This window comes from Lepidochelys kempii, chromosome 1 (assembly GCF_965140285.1).
Source record: "Lepidochelys kempii isolate rLepKem1 chromosome 1, rLepKem1.hap1, whole genome shotgun sequence".
Lineage (NCBI taxonomy): Eukaryota > Metazoa > Chordata > Testudines > Cheloniidae > Lepidochelys > Lepidochelys kempii.
In genome coordinates this window covers 291,283,485-291,297,566 of record NC_136380.1, presented here as the reverse complement: position 1 = coordinate 291,297,566, position 14,082 = coordinate 291,283,485, and the positions used below count along the sequence as shown (strand labels likewise).

Genomic DNA, 14,082 nt, shown 5'->3' with positions numbered 1-14,082 from the left:
GGGGTCACAGTACAGAGGACACTGGGGTCCAGAGGTCCATCAGGAAATAGGAAGTACAATTTTTATTTTTCCTCCAGTTGCAGAGATGTTTCAAATCCTAATCCTGCAGGCTTTTCCTCCAGTGAATAATTCCTATTTGTGTTAATAATCCCAATGAAGCCAAAGTGGACTATCCATGTGCATAGGAATTATAGGATTGGCTCCTTAGCTTTAGAGCCAAAAAAGTTGATTTTGCCTTTAAAAATCATACCAAAAGAAGAAACTTGTGTTCTGTTAGTGAGTACGCTGAACAGTGATGTAATTCAGTGAGTTAGTCATCAAAGGTCCATCAAACCACTAATGTAAATTTTAGGCAAATTATGTTCTGTAGAATTGTTTTGCCTGTTTGTTTGTTTTTTTAATATGTCGTAACGTAATATATGAAGACACGCCTTCAAGTATCACCAGGAACACTTACAGGGATGCTTGCTGTAGACAGCGTATGGTATCGCCTATGAATTATGCAAAGTCAACATATGGAGACAGCCTAAGGAAATGATTAGACCTGTTATCATAACAAATGTTGTTCATTACTTTCACGTGACTGGATAAAATGCAATTTCACTCTGGATTGGGGCTGTGAATGTTGCTTCCAAATGCAATATATTAACAATGCATATGAATATTTAATTGTTGCTGGATAATGTAGTATTTTCAATTATCTTTTAGTTTTGGCTACAGGTTTTGCTTATTGAGAGGCTAGGATTTCTCTTTAGAATTAAACACTATTTTTAAAATGACTACAGCTTTTTTGAGGAGGAGCAGTGGGATAAAAATAGTTTAATTTTTTGTTAATCTGTTTAATTTTAAAGCATAAATTATACTCTAGCAAAAATCACTCTCCAGATGGGCAGCTTTTAATCAAACAAGTTTGCATTTACTGATTTCTATTTTTTATTGTCTACAAGTACGAAATATTATTAAAACCAGGCTTTTACCTGGAATAAGAGGATTTTTAATTACTCCTTTACTCCCCAAATAGGATCAGTTTTTCCTCTAGTGAAAATTCAGCCCTAAACTATTAGAATTTAATTCTGCATTTTGCTAAATCCTGAATTTAGATCTGTGTGAGTGAGTAGGTCTTTGCATCCCTCAGTATCCGCATTTACTTAAAACCTTGACTCCAATTCTCATTGTTGTCTCATGCATTCCATATAACTTTTTTCCAAGGGGAACTGGTTCATTCTAGTGCAGCCCAACCATAGTGCTTTTCTGTAATTGTACAATCACTTCTTGGCAGCAGAGCATACCTGGTGCTTGGGCTAGTGTTTGGAGATCAACTTTGAGTGATTTTTGCTATCTCTAAAACTTGAATGATCGTTTAAAAAATAGTGACACCGATTTAAATGTTAAAAAGTCAAAATGTGTGTTGTAATAGTATGAAACTTCTCTGAAACACTTACTATGAATGGTTTGATGATCGTAAAACAGAGAAGCAAAGGATGGAGGGGAAAAAAGGAAAACCTTAAAAAAAAAAAAAAAAAAAAAAAAAAAAACCCCTCATTTCCTTGAGGTTTGTTTCCAGGCCTGCTGTGTATGCCTCAGCTAATAGAAACTTCAGCACCAGAGGAGGATGATTGTAAGCATACCTAAAATACATCTTAGCTGCATTGCCTACTTTTCTAGGATACTTCACAAACTTTATATGCAAAGTACCATTGAAATGCTGCTATCTTTTGGAGGAGAGAGTGCCAGTCAATTAGTGCACAGCATTATTAGGAGGGGAATATGGCCCAGGACACTGTTGGGGGAAAACCGCTATTCTTACAAAAGGGAAATAAGGTCCTGGGGGGGGGGGAGGGAGGATGTCATAATTATGTATCTCATTGCTTCTCCTCCTTGTAAAAATCTAAGTTACATTGCTTTCAGAAAAAGTTGTACAGATAGCCTAGCCTTCCTTTGGAATAGTCAGAATTTATTACTGCCTTGCCTTGCTCTGCACAGGCATTGACAAAGGCATATATTCTCATTATCATGGGGAGAATTAAATCCCTGTCAATCAAGATGCAAACGTTCTGCTTTCGGGACAGATTTTGATCTCATTTACACAGCTGTAACTGGGGTAGCTCTGGAGTCAGTAGCGTTTATCCACCTTCACACCACTGTAATTGGGGTCAGAATCTGGCCCAAATTATATCTTCCAAGGAGATGAACCTCTCAGGGTACGTTGACACAGCGAGCTGCAGAAAATCTCAGAGCTGGGGTCAGCAGGCTCAGTCTTGCACTTTGGCACAGCTGTGTACACATTGTGGCTGAGTTCTGCCTCTGAAGTGCACCAAGTCTCTAAGCTTCAGAGGCTGAGCTCCAACCTCAGCTGCAAAATCTACACTGCTATTTTTAGTGCCGTAGTGTGAGAATCATGAGCTTGAGTCTGTTGACCTGGCTTCTGAGGCTCGCTGCTGCAAGCTCTGTAGACATAGCCTCAGAGACTTCTCTCTCTTGTCCATCCATATCTGCATCTGTAAATATTAATGTAGCTTTTCTAACTATTTTGCAAGAAAGTCACAAGATTCAGTCCTGAGGTGTCCCAACGGGTTCCACGTAATGCAGGTTGAAATTCCATTCAGTGGGAAATTTTCAAAATTTGGTTTTGGCCACAATTTGGGACGAAAAGTTGTAACCTTGGAATTCTTCACAAAATGAAACATTCCAAAATATTTAGTTTGGTTTTGATAAATCTGAAATGTTTGTTTCAATATTTTTATATTAATTACAATATATTCATAATCCTATACATCAAAATAATAAAGGCAAAACAAAATGTTTTGATTTCCTGTGCAAATGTCAATGAAATCGATTTCGTGAAACATTTTGATTTCGTTGATTCAAAGTTTTCTGAAGGAAAACTGTTCCTTCAGAAACCTTTCAACCAGCTCTAGTTCCATATCACACTCAGACAGTTCCATTGTAGTGAGACTTGGCCAGTGACGTCCTAAAGTGTGAGTCTTTTCTGAAAAATTGCTTTTTAAACGGCACATTCTTACTCAAACAGATACCTGCTTCCTGTTGGCTTTCCCTCATTTCAGCTCACTTTAAGGACACAGATAAGCTTTTACTGCTTTTTTACTCCTGCACAGCCAACACAGCTATGAAGGTGTGAGCTGTGGATTCTATTCTATCAGTGCATCATTAATAGAATTATTTACCCAGTTACAATCAGTTGTATTATTTTAACAAATTGAAGGTAGTGGGGGGGGGGGGGGGGAGGTTACACAGGTGATACCAAGGGCCTAATTTGAAGGCCATGGGTTTGCAGAGATGCAAATCGGGCTAATTTGGCCTGGGGGGAAAAAATGATATTACTGGGAATAATGCATGACTTAGCTTCCAACTTGCTTCTCAGAGCCCATGCTAAATTTGCAGGGCTCGCAATTAGAAAAACCATCTTTTTACTTGTAAATTGAACATACTTGTTATGGAAACTCTTTAAGAGGCAATAAACATGGAATTCCCCAATGCCATTTTGGAGACACTTTTCAGACTAGAACCACACTAAGAATTCTATTCTGTTGGTCAGAGACATACAGTCTGTTTGACTGTCCCACCACTTGGGCATTGTGCTACAGCAAAAAACCAGGTGCGGCTAATGGATATATGAATAACTTGCGGAAGGGAAGTGCTTGGAGTATTAGGAAATAAACCAGATAGGATCAGGAGTTGCCTGGGCTAGCAAAAAGACAGGGAACACGTGTATTTGTGGATAAGGGCTTGCATGAGTAGCATGGAGATAAATTAAAGGGGTCTGGGCATGGTGATAGGAAACAAAAGAAAAAGTGTTGAGTGGTGGGAGAAAGAGCAGTGGAGATGAAGGTGTACTGTGTGAGGTGTGGGAGCAGAGTTTGCATTGTAATTAGGTGTGCAGTTGTGTTGGCATTTTTCTAAAAATTTACACTGTGTCCTTTACCTCTTGAGTTCTACAACAATAAAATAGTAACTTAAAAAAAGCCCTTTGCACAGTAATTTCACCATTTTCTATTAAAATGCAGTAATTGTATTGAGCTTCTCAAATTGATTATCAGGCTTCAGGATGACAGTTTGAATAATGAACTTTATTTGTAGACAGGAAATTGGCTTTAACCATGGCTTTTCAGCCTGCTAATATATGTATCCACTCCTTTGGGGACTGGAGAGTGTTTATCAAACAGGCAACAATAATTTAAAAACAAACAACACCCCCTTTCCTCTTCAGTTCCCTACCATTCTAAAGCATTGTTAAAAATTGTAGAGTTCAAATCTTAGTGTCACAGCCAATGATATACAGAACATTCAAATCTTTTTTCTTGGAATCTTCAAAGATGAGAGTTATAAACTGTGAACATATCTTATCATGAATGCAGATTGGGTGACATTTTCCCAGTTCAGAAACTTTCCATGCTTTCAAAAAAAATTGTACTCTTGTTGATTTTTTTGTTTTCATTTATTAGCATTGTTTCCTTTCATGGAAGAAACTCTCAATGTATCCTTCATAGTAGTTTTTATTTCCACTGCTAGCCCCAGCTGCTGAGAGTAGAGGTAGACAGCTGTAGAGCTCTACTACTTTTGAATTTAGACAATACACTGCTTGAGACTCGGCAGATGTTTGTTTTGTAGACTAAAGGGAGCATTACGTACAGTTTCCTGTCTCCTCCCAGATGCAGATGTCTGTTTCTGGAATTCAAATATGCAGACTTCACAATACGTAGAACAAAATGCTTTCTCTACTCATCTTAGAAGGAAATTATTAGGAAACCTGCCCTAGATTTTTGAGAGATTATTTTAAAAGTAAAAGAAATATTTAAGACAGTGGCTAGTGTTTTGCATATGAGTTCTATACAGGAACTGTCAGTTATTCCTGGATTTTCTCCACCATTAGATTATGTCCTTTGTGGCTACAGTACTTTTGCTGGGACAGGGAAAGAGGGGGTTGTTTAATAGATAAGTAATTGGGCACATAGCTTTGGGAAGGTGACTTTTGGGGACATAGCTCCCCTTTCACTCACAACTACTCCTACTTGTCCTGCCACACAGGCTGCTACTTTTGCTTTAGGCCCTATTTCAAGAAAACCCTTAAGCTTGTGCTTAAATCCATTGCTATTCAGGAAAGCATTGCCTATTGTGTGACCTGGGACTAGTCATTTTAACCTATGTGTACCTCAGTTTCACCATGTACATGACAGAGATAATGATGCTTACCTTTTTTTAAAAGCACTGTGAGTTTTATGGATGAAAAGTGTTATATAAGAGCTAGGTGGTATTATTGAGTTTAATGGGACTTGAGCATGTGCTTAAATACTTTCATAAGTAAGGGATGCTTTCCTGAATTTGGCGGCCTTCCTGGTCAAGCATCTCCAGCTTCTCTGCTATGTTGGTTAGCACCTTATCTCACTTCAGTTACAGGAGGGTGGAGAACACTAGTAGCAACAACATGGATTCTGAAGGGAAGGGGAATCTTGTAGAGAATAATCAGTTAATTTAGCACAGTAATCTCTGTTCTGTCTAGGCCCTTTGTGGCTGAGGTTCTTAGGGTCAGATGAATGAACAAAGATCCTCAAATACCTCCAAACTTCTTCAGAATACATAGGAGGGGGGAAAAGTATATCTCCCTGTCCCCTCCTTTCCCCATAGTATGATGAGAGCAAGAAGAGAGAAATCTTCCCCATTGTCTCCTTGTTCCTTCTTGACAATGTGAGGGCAGGAACAGATGAGATAGGGAAGCTTTCTCCCACCCCTGTCCACCCCCATTTGCATGGTGGAACTTATACAAGAGAGAGAAATGCCTACCTCCCTCACATTAGGGAATGGGGAGGCAAAAGCATCATGCTGCTGTCAGCAAAGGAGATTCTAGCACACCATTTCAGAGTGAAGAGTGGTGTGGAGGATGTGAGAGTAGAGATCAAAAAAATGCATTAGGGAGACAGCACAACATGGAAGGAAGGAATGGGAGTGGGAGCACTACTGCAAACAAGGTACTTGTGTAACACTGGCAGACCCTGGTTGTCAGCGGGCGGGATTGAACTTGGGGCCTCTGGAACTCAGTGCATGAGCCTCTACCGCATGAGCTAAAAGCCAACTCGCTGTTAGTTAAGGCTGTAGAGCAAACTCATTAATCTCTCTAAGTGGTCTTGGTGCCACTAGATGGGACAGACCACCACACTGAGGAGGGGTGTGGGTTATACCTGCACACTTGACACTTTAATTGTGGTGTTGTCCAGACCTGTTCTGAGCAGAGTTAGATGGTACAGTGACTTAAACACCAGCAACCAATCTACGTTAACATTATAACTGTTGATACCAACAATTGTGATCCACTGGGGTCAGCAATAGTATTAGGGAAAAGAAGGATAAACAGATTAGTGACAAAAATAATTTCTCCTGGTTTGCCTGCCTTGTGCTTTTGATAGCACTTTGTTTAGTCAGTTTCACTGTGCTCCCATATAGCTAGTTCCTGATGTTTTTGTTTTTGCAAGTCTATCATATACCAACAGATTTTTATTTATTTATTTATTTTAAGTAGAAAAATGTGAATGTAAAGTCACAGAAATTGGCTGGGACAAGTGTAACACATGATACTACTTGTGACATATTTTTGGAGACTGTCTGGAAGTCAAGTTGATGGTTTGTCTTTAAGGCCTTGAGTGATCAAAACTTAGTGGGTCTCCACCCTGATGAGAGAGAGAAGAGCTTGCAGTGTTTCAAGATTCTGAAGGAACTTTTGATTCTCCCATAGTTATTGATAGCAAATCCATCTCTTTGCAGGGTTCTTTTGCATTTATCTATTTGTGGAAGTAAGTCATGTGAACTTTTTTATGACTTTTATAATATATTGTAATTCCTTTCTCCTTAGACAAGTCCTTGTTTTGTTTTCTGTGATAACATTTTGTGCTACAGCATTTCTTGTTCTGATGTTTTTGCTTTATAACTTAAGTCCCTTTTGAGCAAAGAGATGGCTGTTTGTTTTTGAAAGTCCTGTCACGCATTTTCTTCTCCAATGCCTTTCTGAGAGTTGTAGCTTTCATTTTTTGGGAGCATTCTCTATCCTGGTGCCTGCACTGAAAACCACCTACATAGTCGGTCTAATCAACTGTATGTGATGGGTATGTTCTCTTTCGGAGCTCTTGCCTCAGTGATTTTTTTCTGGTCACTCAGAATGCATTGTATCATATCTTCCTAGATATTTTGAGTAAAATTGTGCTTTTGTTGGGGTGAGAGTGGCAGTGGTAAGGAAAATCTTGCCAATCTCATCTTAGTTATAGGAGGCATCTTCCTGCCAGGTAGCTGCACCAGGGCCGGCCGTAGACCAAATGGCACCCCAAGCGAGGAATGTCTTCGGTGCCCCTCCCCTCAATTTGTTAAACTTATTTGTTACTGCATTTGTAGCTCATTTCAAGACTTTGCACAATTTGTATGCATGATTTATCCCTGTCAGATAAGACAATAAATTTGCACACTAGTATCTGTAAATCTGTAATTAGTCATGCCATGAATAAGCAAATTAAAAAATTGTTTCCTCTAAGCTTATAAAAACTTTTTAATTTTAGGAATAACTAAAGTGTACTAACATCAGGAAATTGAACTGTGCACAAACATTGGGTGTTACAGTAGGTGACAGCCGTAGAATGTTAACCCTAGTCCTTTAGTTCAGAAGGTGCTTTTCTCACCTTTGCCCTCACAAACTAAAGCACAGCGTCAGAGAGATCCAAAGACTGGCTAATGGCATTTTCAAGCAATAAAACGGCAAGTGATGTCAGTCTCTCATTGGCCATCATCGATTGAAGATATGTTTTAATGAGCCTGAGCTTCGAAAAGCTGCACTCACCACTCATGGCTGTGACTGGCAGCATGAGCAGAATTCTCAAAGCTATCCACACATTGGGAAAGCATCTTTCAGCTCTGCATCGTGAATGAATTGGAGAACTTGGAGTGGACGGTGTTTCCGATGTGGCAAAATGTGATGGATGTTGTCCAATTCGATTTAGAGGTCTTTATCATGGACAACCAATCATTCCCCAGTGTCAGTATCTGGTGAAGGTCCAGACAATTGTTCAAGAGTGCTTTCCTGTCCACCAGCAGCATACTAAGGTCATACAAAAAACCGCAGTTCTTTTCGTGGTGCTTCATTTGTCTGAACCTTTCTTCGATGGACACTCAAGCAGTGTCAAGGAGCAAGCAAAAAAATCTCCCTCATGAATTTTTCTTCCGAGCTTCCCATCACCTCATCTCTGCCATCGTAACCAAACTGTCTCTTCTTCTGATGAATACAAGTTTCCTTGAAGACAGGCTCAACTCCTAAGTTTTCTGCCATTTCTTTGGCAGCAGCGATGGCATCTTCAAATCCGTTGTCTCTGTAGGTCACAGTGAAATCAAAGCAGCTTCTTATCAAAGTAGTAGCAGTCACAGTGTCCATCATCTGAGTTTGTAATGCCTTGCTTACATTTACTTGGAACAGGATATTGTGCCAACCACAAATGAGACCAGAAATTTGAAGTCAGTGATCTGCTTTTCCAAGACTTTGTGCCTCATGTCTGATTCCAGCCTCAGTTTTACTCAACTGTGCCAGTTCCATCAGGGTGTTGTAAACCTCAGTCATTTGGTACCCTGCTGGCCTTAGGCTGTCAATATGGCTCTTCCACTGAGTGCCACTTAGTGGCTTCATGGTCAGATTTGTAAGTGTCCGAGAGGATCTTCCACCTGATAGTTGATGCTGAAAACAGGATGTATATCCTTTGTAGTACTCTGAAGAGAGATACTGAATCTAAAAAAGATGATGCTGCATCTGACACAACCAGTTTGAGGGAACGGCAGCCACAAGGCACAAAGAAAGCTCTTGGAATTCAGCACAAGGATCCTTTGGCTGGACATCGCTATTTCTTCCCTTCATGTTTGCATTGTTGTCATAGCTTTGGCCACAGCAGTCCTGAAGCTTTATTTTATTTTCATTCAAATGTTCACAAACAGTTCTGTTAGGCCTTTTCCAGTAGAGTTGTCCACAGACAAGAAACAGATAAAATTTTCCTTTACTTGTATACAGCTATCCTCATCAACAAATCTTACTGTAAATGACATCTTTTCACTGTGACTAATATCGGGAGTGCTGTCCATTATTATGGCATGGTACTTTGCTTTGCTGAGCCGCATCAGTATATTATCAAGCACCTTCCTTGCCATAAGGGCAATCCATTCATTTTGAATTGATTGGCTGCCGTAATGGTCCATAACGTCTTTATGAACTACTTGATGTGGGTACTCACGCATGACATCATCTTATTTCCCAAGGAGCTCTACCATACTGAGAAAATTACCATTATGTTCAGTGAACAACTTATCCAATGAGCCCTGGGAAGCCAGATTATTCTTTCCAAGAAAGAGGGTGTAATTGAGATCAGATGCTTGAGCACGTTCTTCCAATGCTGGGTTTCTACATTAATAATGTGCTGTTGTTCTGTGTCTATGCTTATTATTAGCTTGAGCCTGGATTTGACCTCCAGCCATTTGGACTACGCTGTAAAATGGCCAGGTGACTTTTCATCTTGCTTCAGAACATTAGCTAAGTTATACCAGTAATTGTACCCAGAAAGTGCAAGCAACAATTTGGCATTCTTATCAAATATTTGCAACAGAAACAGAACACTTTGTTGTTGATTTTGAGTACACTAGTCAATGTCGATTCAGTTTCTCTCTTTCGCAGTGTAACTTTGAGAAGTGTGGCTCATTGAGAAGTCTGCTCATTTACTAGAAATGTCACATCCTTGATTTTGCCCTCCCCATTCAAAATTGTACGATCAGTATTGGCAGAGTTTAGGATTGCCAGCCATAAGCAGGAAAGCAGGATCTGATGTATCGATTTGTGATGTGCAATTTTTCTCACTGCTGTTTGTCATCATGCAAGGCTAATTCTTTTTTGTCATTACTCTCCTTTTCATGTGGGCTACATTCTTCTTTATCATCGCTCTCCTTTACGCCCCCAGGAAAACTGGATGATTCTCCATCACTTTCCTCACATTTCCATTCCTTATCTTCAAGTAAATCTGTTAATTCCTTAGTAATAGGATTTCCATCATTTACGCTTCACTCAATTTCTTCTGCACTAGAACAATTGCTGCTGCCTAAGGCCTGGTCTATGTTGTTCTATTTCAGATATTTTCCCGTCAAATTCACCCCCTTGCTTGCTTCAAAGTAGATTGCAATTGAGCTTTTTTGCTTCCTATACTGAGCTCCTGAAGGTTTCTTCAGGGGCATGTTTTATTTTCTGTGGGGGAAAACAGACAATATTAGGGAAAGCAAAAGTCTATGTTCTGCAGTCTTAGAAAGTCATCAAACATTATGTGTTAAGTATGGCAAAAAGAGTAACTGTAGTTATTTTATAATTGTTGCATAGGTAGAGATTCAATAGAGATCTCTGACGTCTCATTAAATATTTCTGATGTCCCTTTATTAGTCACTCTTCAAGTCTTAAAACACAAGTACGCTTTCACAATTTACACAATAAAACAAGGTTTACAATATTGCAGCTGGGTTCTCACTTCATTCTTATGTCTCACTGACTGACTGGAAACTCCATGCCCCTCATATACCTGTGAGGGCATGGCTGACAACATTCTAGGAGGTTCAGGGAAAATGTAATTCTCTGAAAGTCTGGAAGATTCCACAAAGGTCCAGAACATTCTAGGAGGTTAGTGAAAAATGAATCCACATAGAGAATAGCTGAAACGTTACTTCAAACATATTTTGCCTTTTGTTGCTAACAATAAAAACAGTACCCTAGAGGCTGCAGTCTAGCACCCAGTGCCAAAGTTCCTTTCCTTAAGAGTACAGTTTAATTCTATACATCTTTGGAACATCTACCAGTAAACCAAGCACATTGAATTATAGTCTTCTCCACAGTAAAGCTGAACTGCAATCCTCACAGAGGAAACAAGATTAGACAGGAGGTAGTGTATGCCACCAGGAATGGCTGTAGCACAGTTCTTGCTGGGAGACAAATGGCTGCCAAGTTACATCATTGTACCATCCTTTCCTCTCCTCTTTAAAGATAACTGGATTAAGAGGTGGGGGAACCCATATGTGGTCAACTTCTTTCCACTTCTCCCCGCCTCCCACATTCACATGCTATAGAGACTAGATACCACCTATCAGTTGCCCATGGCAACATGGAACTTCCCTCCATCCTGCTAAGAAAACCTTCTCTTTTATTTCTCATCTTTTGTCTCTTGACTGGCAGTGGTAGTTTTTATACATGGGTATGGGAGCAGGGAAAATTTCAGAAGTGGTGGGGGCTTGGATTGCAGTTCTCAGCTCCTCCTCTCGTCTTGTTCTTATTTTATATTTGATTTTCACAGAGAAAATAACATTTGCCCCAATTCTGAAAATACAGTAGTCCATTCCCAAAATTATTCAGTGACACTTACCAATACATAGCCTGTAGTATTCTGTTTATAATATTTTACACAAACAGAAATATTTGATAACATTCACTGTACCTTAACTGCCAACAGTAATGGAAATCATCCCAGCATTATATGGTTTGAATTGTAAGACAGTGAGCCACAGGCATTAGTAGTATTACATTTGTTAAGGTCTTGGCATATCATTTTTTGGAAAATATATTTTAATGAATGCCACACTGCCTACCAATTTGGACCATTGACAGCGCCTTTGCCAGCCCCAAGGAGAAATAATGGCACATTTGATCAAATTGGGCATGAATCATAAAGGATGAATAAACCTTTTCTCATCCCTTTTTATTTTGTGTGTGAATCAGTATATAAATTACTTAAGAGTGAGCCTCACCCTCTGCCAGTGCACCTGTGTGCAGTTCTTTTCTTTGTGTGTCATGTGTGCAATACTGGTATGTTTCTGATTTGCATTCTGTATTACAGGAAGAAGAGGGGTGAATGTTGCCATTTGCAATCAGTAAGCCTTTTAAGAATTCTAAATCTATTTGTCAACAGAAAATACAGTGCATTGACTAGTCATTGTCAAAGGAAGTTTGTTTATTATGGATATTAATTTGCATGACTTGTTCACCCAGATAATTTCCTCTCTAATTCCAGTTAATTGTAGTAGTAATTCACGTAGCCACTGGAAAATTATAGTACATTTTGCTGTATATTGTAAGATCATAAAATATAGAGCTGGAAGGTACTCCGGAGGTCATCTCGTCCATCCCTCTGCACTGAGGCAGGACCAAGTAGACCATCCCTGACCGGGGTTTGTCTAACCTATTCTTAAAAACCTTCAGTAATGAGGATTCCACAACCTACCTTGGAAGCATATTCAGGAGCTTAATTATTCTTATAGTTAAAAAGTTTTTTTCCTAATATCTAACCTAAGTCTCCCTTGCTGCCCGTTAAGCTGATTACTATTTGTTCTACCTTCAACTGATATGGGGAACAACTGGACACATTCCTCTTTTATAACAGCTCTTCACATATATGAAGACTGTTTATTAGGTCACCAATCTGACTTATTTTCTCGAGACTTAACATGGCCAGATTTTTTTTAACCTTTCCCCATACGTCATTTTAATAATTTTTGTTGCTCTCTTCTGGACTCTCTCCAGTTTATCCTCATCTTTCCAAAAGTGTGGCACCCAGAATTGGACACAGTACTCTAGCTGAGACTTTACCAGTTATGAGTAGAGCAGGACAGTCACGTCTTGGGTCTTACATTTGATGCTCCAGCCCAGAATGATATTAACCTTTTTCACAACTGCATCATGTTGTTAACTTGTATTCAGTTCTTTAACCTGTTCTTTCCCTATCTTGGCTTGCGTTCCTTCTCCCTTGTTGTTAATATTAATTGTGTTGAAAATCTGGTCACCATTAACCTTTTTAGTGAAGACTGAAGCAAAATTAGGAATTAAACATCTCAGATTTCTTGATGTCATCAGTAATTAGCTCTCTTTCCCTACTAAGTGGAGGATCTACACTTTCCTTCATCTTTCTCTTGCTCCCATATTATCTTTTATGTCCCTTGGTAGGTGTAACTTGTTTTGTGCCTTATCCTGTCTGATTTTGTCCCTATATGTTTGTGCTACACTTTTTTCTATGTTTCCTCTTTTTGTAGGATTCTTTTTTATTATAAAGTCATTAAAGAACTCCTGATGGAGCCATATTGTCCTCTTACTATTTTTCCTATCTTTGCTTCACATCAGCATAGCTGGCAGTTGTGCTTTTCATATTGTCTTCTTGAGAAACTGCTAGCTCTCCTCCTGACCTCCTTTATCCTTGTGGGACCTTACCGATCAGTTTTCTGAGTTTGTTAAAGTCTGCTTTTTTTGAACTCCATTGTCCTTAAGTCTATAATTTAATTTTGACTCTCACCCAAATTGTCTTCCACCTTTCAGATTCACAACCAATGTCTCCCTTTTGGTCAGAATCAAGTCCACAATGGCTGTTCCCCTGGTTACTTCCTTCACTTTCTGAAACAAAAAGTTGTCCCCCAATACATTCCAAGGACCTAAGATATGGGATGTGGACCTTAGGCTGAAGAGGATCCTAATAAGAGCAGTAAAGAATCCACTGATTATCCTTCATGTGGGAACAAATGACACAGCTAGATTCTCACTGGAACATATCAAGACAGACTATGAGAAGCTGGGGAAGACACTTAAGGAAATGGAGGCTCAGGTGATCTTCAATGGGGTTCTGCCTGTCCGTACAGGAGGAGAATGAAGGCGAGACAAAATTATGATGATCAACAATTGGCTCAGGCAGTGATGCTATCAGGAGGACTTTGGGTTATTTGACCACTGGGAGGCATTCATGAACAGAGGACAGTTCTCATGGGATGGACTCCATCTGAGTAGGGAGGGAAATAGACTACTGGGATTGAGGTTGGCACAACTCATTAAAAGAGCTTTAAACTAGGAGCTCTGAGGCATGGTTGGGAGATGCTCATGTAATCTCCATGGATGATTTTAACATGGAGAGGGAGGAAAATCAATACAGCATTGGAGAAAGGAACAGCAGAGGGTAAGAGGAAGGATAGTGCTGATACCAGTCAGACAGACAATACTGGCAGTAGAATGACTGTACCCAGTCGGGCAAGCAACGTGGGCAAAGC

The 14,082-nt window shown here is 39.6% G+C and overlaps 1 protein-coding gene across 8 annotated transcripts in view; it reads left to right on the top strand.

Annotated features, from left to right (window-relative positions):
- Positions 1–14,082, top strand: part of SRGAP1 (SLIT-ROBO Rho GTPase activating protein 1) — a 233,448-nt gene that overhangs the window by 67,507 nt on the left and 151,859 nt on the right. The window contains exon 1 of one of the 8 annotated variants that reach the window (XM_073327899.2): positions 11,893–11,928. The exons of the other annotated variants lie outside the window; for them this stretch is intronic. Within the exon in view, the coding sequence (XP_073184000.2) occupies positions 11,910–11,928 (19 nt within the window). The 5' untranslated portion in view covers positions 11,893–11,909. Of the gene's footprint in view, positions 1–11,892; positions 11,929–14,082 lie in introns of those variants that run through there. 8 annotated transcript variants of the gene reach the window in all.